Genomic DNA, 7,022 nt, shown 5'->3' with positions numbered 1-7,022 from the left:
CAAAGACAATAACTCCATTTTCAGTTACAAAAAATAATTTAATGTCACACAGTGCTTTGAGCTTATGAAATGATAGTTCAATGCCTAAACAGTAACTGTCAACTTAAAATGTAATGGTCAAACTGAAAAATATTTTAAGATGTGGTGATTTTAACAACAAGTACGGCAAACACTACACAAACATTTTACCAGAAAACTGGACTGGCAAGCTGTAAATTCAGACTGTCTGTCCGAAATCTAGCAGTTAGGCAGGCATTATTCCATACACTGATATATGTGTGGCTGCCATTATCAGCTTCCATTGACAATACCAGTATTTGGCCCCAAGAAATTGGCATTATGAACAGAATGATATTTTCTGTTGCTAAGTAACTAGAAATTACGTCTGTTGAAATGTGCATGAGGTAGCATCATGCCAGTCTTAGTCTGTGTTCTATGTTTGAGAACTGCTTTCAGAATTAATCACATTAAACTTTTCCCTCTGTCATTTTTTCTTTCTCCTATTTTTCAAACATCTCACTGTCACTTGTGTCTGGTATTAGACAAATATGGCTGATTGGTATCTGATTCAATGCAAGTGTATCAAGACTTCTATGTCCTGAAAACCATTAACACAGTATAATTCAGACATAGGGCCAGAATCAGACTCAAACTCAGAACAAGTGGAACCAACCAACAAAAATGGGAAATAATCATAAGGCAGTGATCTGAAACCATTACCACTTTAATAAACATTACAAGCTTGGGTATGGTGCTGCAAAAACCTTGACATATAATCAGCGTGATACAGTGTTTCAAACCGAAGATCATGGGTATCTGGCATGCTCACGTGAAGCAATATAACAGAATTCTGGGTTACCAGAGCCTTTTGGAGCCTCACTTACTCCATTAAAACTGGAACTACTGGTTTAATATTAGACAACTATAGATTAGAATCACATCATTAGTCAGGTGATAATCTTAGATCAGGGAAAATCAGTAAAACAAACCACCCCCAATAGAACAGCCACTGAATAACAGATGTTACCTATAAAAGAAAAAGTAGATTCAGGAAAACATTAATCAGAAAAAAAAATTCAAATAACTCATAGATGTGTTACTATGACTAAACTACATTCCAAAGTCTACACAAGAAACAGTGTTAGGCTGGTTAAGGCTACCAAGATGAACAGAAGAAACAAAAGCCAACTACAAAGCATTCATACAATAGGCAGATAAGCTAGTCGACCCTAGCACACCATATACCTGATGTAGCCAACAAAGCTTGTTTAAGCTTTACTAGAACTGGGAACCTGAAAAGAACAGGACTGGTTGCATATTTAAAATCACCAACAATTTCCTATCACAGATAAAGATACTGAAATTTGGTTCTGTGTACACTTATTTGGACACCACTGTAGAGCAAGCCAAAAGGAAACACACTTGCTTCGGTCAATGAAAGTGCATTTAAATCTGAAAGTCAACTCTTAAATAGACATAAACATATAACTCATGTGTCAGTCTGATTTTTTTAAAAAAACATTCATTTTAAAATCAAATGAACTACACCTTATGAAATCAAAGGAATCACAAAAATGAACAAGTATTGATTTGTTTGGGTTATCTATTATGACCAGTAATAGGAATACATTGTTTCTTGCCACAAAACTGACATTGTACGCCTTGTGTCTGTGGTAACTTTGAACTGAACAACTGACACAAGATAAAACCCTAATTACAGAGGAAAACATATTCCTGGATACTACTCCTGTGAAGTATGTTCAATAAATGAACAGACCCTCAGAGTAGTTACGACTCACCTACATGCAATATTCTGAAAACACTAGTTGTAAAAATATATGTATTTTTCCATGTAAATTATACAGGTGATATCTACTGATCCCAAAACATCATTCATAATGCAAAAAAAACCCCATACATTCTGTAACTAATTCATACTAAACAACAATCATACAAACATTCTTGGATAACATGAAAACAATATTTTAAAGTATTATGAAGAGTTGAGAAAAAGTTTTGACTATTTCATGCAAAACATTTTACGCAATAATTTTAGAATATTTATATTCTTAATTCTTTCCTTAAGATTGTACCCTGAAAGTTAAAAAAGTTCCATCCATGCCTTTATAGTTATCAGTAGAGAAGACAAGTATTTAGGAAAACAACATCGATTAGTATTAGAATCCAAGCCATGGTTAATGAATAGACAAAGCATGCATGAATCTATTCTTGTTCTAACCCAGTCAATAATCATGCTGGTTTGTTTTGTTACCATTTCATAAGAACAAAATCCAACTTACTAAATAGGGATTCTCTAGGCAACCCCAACAGAAAATCGACATGGTTACACATAACTTACACAGCACAAAATCTTCATCATTATCATCACTATCAAAACATGTTAACATTATTTAGTTAATTTAGTACATGTACAGATTTGTATCTGTGGCTTGTGTTGAAATATTCATTAACAAAATAAACTGATGATTTAACCTTGATTGTAATTAGTTTCATAGTTGGGTATTAATTGTTACAATATTATCCAATACAATGCACATATATATTTCCAGTACACAAAACAAGTAGAGGGGTAGAAAGAAATCTCTGAAAAAGAAGTACATACATTCATAAAATATACATTATGTTCGTTGTTTCATATTTTGTTACCTTAAGTCACTGGTTATTACTGCTGTGATGAAAGGGGCGATGATGACAATGATGATGATAATGAAAAGGAAATGCTGTATATTTCACATTGCACAGTCGTGGAGCCCAACAATGTTTACCACAAAACTAATATTGATTTACTTTTTCATTTCATCAATCAATGTGTACAAATAGCACAAATACACCTATATGATGAATATAGAATGATAATTTAAAAAAAAAAATCTTCATTTAGAAGTGATTTACCTGTGCACCTAATCATTATTTAGTATTGACATATTCAAAACTGAATATCAATAAACAATTAGTAGTTGTGGAAAAAACTAAAACACTTGTGCAATTAGTATCCCACTGTGCAATGTGCTACACCAAACCCATTGTTACCACAGACTGGTTACCATGGTTACAACATGACGAGGAGACCCAATGATCTACAACAGCAAGCAGCAAATGAAACCAAAAAGGACACAGCATGCTAGTGCTACGATTTGACCGTGAAGCATACCTGAATAAACAAAGAGTCGTCAGTCCGAGAGCCGGACGCTAAATCTTCCACTTTGTCATGCAATCCTGCTGGGGCCGTTTCAATTAGGCGAGATTCAGGCTGGTTAGATTCTGGACTCAGGTTAGTGTCTGAGTCGGAGTCCATGTCTACATTATCGAATAATGAGTAAAAAGGTGTCCGGGTATTTTTTGTGTTAGTAAAGGAGTCGTGTATGCTACGATTAGTGATGAGATCAGATACATATGAACGAGACGTCCGGCCTCGTCGTTTTACCTCCGAAGTTGAGGCAGTGGAGAGACGTATGGAGGGATCAGTAGTTCCAAGAACATCCGGGCTGACACTTTCGAGCGGAGACTGGATGCTGCCGCTGCTCCTGTAGCTGAGGGAGTCACCGTCCATCAACCAATCAGACATGTCGAAACTAGCCTTTGGAGTGTTACTAGTCCTATCACGGCCCACAATAGACTCACCCATAAAATCGTCCCATTCAAAATTATCTTGAGAGGCGAACACATCATCAAAGTGGGCATCAAATTTAAGATCTATGGAACTTGTATCTGAGGGTGAGGGCATCACGTCCTCTGGAATGGTTTCTAATGGTGGTCGTTCAAATACTCTTGGAGAACTGACACCTTTGGAAAGGTAGAGTTCACTGGCAAGTCTAAGGTCAAGATCCTCATCTGAATCTGTCACTTCATCACTTATGTTATCCTGGTGTTCATCCAAATTATCGGAATCATCATCATCCGCATCAAGGTCTGTCACCTGAATGATTCGTCTGCTCTCCTCACATACATACGAACTTCCACTGTTTGAAGAGTCTGATGAACTATCGGATTCAGAGGAACTACTTTTACTCTCATCATCACTCACATATTCTACACATGTACCTACCTTCTCATGGGAGGGCGCTGCTCCATCAAAGGAACTGGGCGCATCTGCCAACTCTGGTGAACTCACACACACAGCACTGTCTGACGAAGATTCCGCCCCACTTGTGTTTTCCTCAATAGAGTCTGATTTGACAGACTGATCTGCAGGTGTTTCATATCCAGATGTGCCATTGTCCAGAGCAAGGTCTGATGGCTTCACATTCTCACCTTTTGAAACAGGCTCACCTGCTGATCTCTCACTGGGATGGAATGTACTTGGAATTATACTCTCAGCCTGAAAGTTATGAGATGACACTAAATCTACATCATTAGAAAGAAAATTCTGTGGTTCTACATCAGTGTCAGGTCTGGTGTCTGATGAAGCCGTCTGCTTACCTACAGGCTCAGCTTTGGTGTCCGGCTCATCAAATCCTGAGACAGGGGACTCTGCATCACATTTAGGTGAGGATTCACTGAGGAGTGATTGGTTACCATTAGTAGGCTCAGAACTAGAATTGGGTTGAGATGATACAAGTTTTATCTGGTCTGCAATATCACCTTGCCCAAACAAATCTGCAAATGGATCTTTGCTATTAACAGATGCTTGTTCCTGTTTATTTGCCTCCTGAGTGTAAGCTTTGTTTTGTACATCTTGTACTGGTTCACCAACTGCTTCAAGAACATCAACACTGGGCGATGGCTGTGTTGTGGCAACTGCAGTTTTTTCCCCCAACAAATCAAACTGATCTGAAACAGGTACAATTTCCTCTTTGCCTAACACCTCTTGAAGGTCTGCAGCTGTATCTCCCTGGGGAACATCAATCAAACCATCAGGTGTCTTGTCTTCTGATGGCACTGGTGAAGCCATGGAACCAGAATTGCTTTTAGTAGAAGCTGCTTGTGCTATACTAAATTCATCTTCAATTTTTCTACTGGTTCTCGACCCTGATCCTGACTTTTGTTTTTGACTGACATCAGGTTCGGCTGGTGTTGGTGCGAGGTCCATGATGGGAGTGCTAGTCATGTGAGCAGGCAGTGTATGGCGAGATGGGGTGGGTAACTGAGCCAGGTTGCCTGCCAAACTGGGCTGCATATTGATAGCAATATGGTCACCATTCACCACTGATGTGGACATGTCCTCGACTTTCACTGAAACCAGATCCCCTGGTTTAACAGACTGTTCTGTGAGTGCTTGTTGAGGTTCAGGCTTGGGCTCTTGAACAAAGTTGTTGTCAAAACTGGCAGATGTCGGTCGTTTCTGCTGTTTGGGCTGTTGTGTAGCTGACACAATCCGCGCTTCATGGGGTATCATTTGATTCCATTTCTTTTCAAAGTTCTCCGCTTTAACTTGATCACCGACCACAATTTCATACAACCTCTGAAGCAGACCATGGGCATCCTCTATGCTGGGCCTCTCTCCAGGGTTCAACCAACAAAACAGCATCACCTCCACTCTGAAATTTCAGAATAAAATACTTGAATTATGGCACTGGCATGTTAAAGAATGTCTCCAATCCAAACCCAACTCAAATGATTTCAAAGTTGTTTGCCCCACAATCTATGTTGTATTTTTATCTTAGGGTTATCAAATCCCCAATATAACCCAAATACTGTTCTGTTAATATTGATGTCCCATACACGGAGACGTGAGTCATCTCCCCTAGGTCCTGAACGGATGTGAGCGCTTAAACCATTCGTGACCAACTCGTGTTATTCCAGGAAAAGCCGAATAGCTTTGCGTCTTCTTGTTGGCGGTATCAGACATTGGCAAGTAGTGACGAATGACATTAAACGTGCATAAGACAAAATGTTATGGATGTAAACTTCTTCTTTATTCTTTACACAACATTTCTTGGCTATTCCTTGCCCATTCGTCAGGTGGATGCTAACTAATGATAATGATTTGAATGTTTTTTTTCTATTAAACATGGTCACCATCTTTGTTCACTTGGCTAGGCAGCTGTGAGGATGGCCCGCAGACGCTCATGGGCACTTGTCCAGGCACAGGCGTTCAGGATCGAGCACTCACTGCCGTTCACATGCGCTCGCGATTCTGAACACACCTCATACCTTCATGTAGAAGTCCCTCCTATACATCCCACCTTTGAGTATTCTTTTACCCATAAGGGGCGGTGGGGTAGCCTAATGGTTACAGTGTTCACTGATCATGCTGAAGACTCAGTTCAATTCCTCACATGGGTACAATGTGTGAAAGCCCATTTCTGGTGTACCCTGCCATATTGCTGGAATATTGCAAAAAGCAGTATATGACAACTCATGCTTTCTTCTACCCATTAGAACACATTCCTAATACATACTGATTTAAACGTTACAATTCCACATCACCTATTACACACCCATCACGTCATCACTATATGCTCAATAATACGTAAAAGATTATAAAATACACATATCAGTTTGCATGGCTGATAGGAAGAGAAGAAGATATGAAGAGAGTAAACACATATTCAGGGATAAGAGTTTTAGAATAAACAAAAGAAACCAATATGTCGTAACATATGAATAATTCTGTTTTGACATATATCACAAAACTGAGCCTCTTCAAAATTCTTCCATCCCTGTATTAATTTTAAAAGAAATCTCCTGTAAATATAGTACAATATCATACCAACTGACAGCGACAACATAAATTAAGACAAATGAGTTTTTAAACAAAATGTCCAGTACTACTTCTGCTGATTCTATGGCCAGACAAGTCCTCTAATGAAATCTATTAGCTGTTTTTAAGCACAAATTATATCCAATAGATTTCAATTTTCATCATCACGTAAGAAAGGAAGATCCTTTAAGGATAAGAACTACGCAGAGATGCCAACAATGAATCAAATGGCCATGCCTTGCCCAAAGCAATTCTCGAGCCAAGAAGATGCGAGTTGGGGGTGAGCGTGAGAGGGAGATCGGGCTCCTTTTGACGGAGGGGGTCAGGAGGCCTTCAAACACAGATTTAGTCTGCTGGA

The 7,022-nt window shown here is 38.8% G+C and overlaps 1 protein-coding gene across 3 annotated transcripts in view; it reads right to left on the bottom strand.

The window, feature by feature from the left end:
- The window catches only part of LOC137283461 (uncharacterized), a 32,188-nt gene that overhangs the window by 14,192 nt on the left and 10,974 nt on the right, over window positions 1-7,022 (bottom strand). For 2 of the 3 annotated variants that reach the window (XM_067814968.1, XM_067814972.1), the window contains exon 11: window positions 3,173-5,498. In XM_067814968.1, the coding sequence (XP_067671069.1) occupies window positions 3,173-5,498 (2,326 nt within the window). The remainder of the gene's footprint in view (window positions 1-3,172; window positions 5,499-7,022) is intronic. The other variant, XM_067814971.1, reaches the window with a different exon arrangement.

This window comes from Haliotis asinina, chromosome 5 (assembly GCF_037392515.1).
Source record: "Haliotis asinina isolate JCU_RB_2024 chromosome 5, JCU_Hal_asi_v2, whole genome shotgun sequence".
Lineage (NCBI taxonomy): Eukaryota > Metazoa > Mollusca > Gastropoda > Lepetellida > Haliotidae > Haliotis > Haliotis asinina.
The sequence above is the reverse complement of the archived record's forward strand: the minus strand, read 5'-3'. Positions and strand labels throughout refer to the sequence as shown.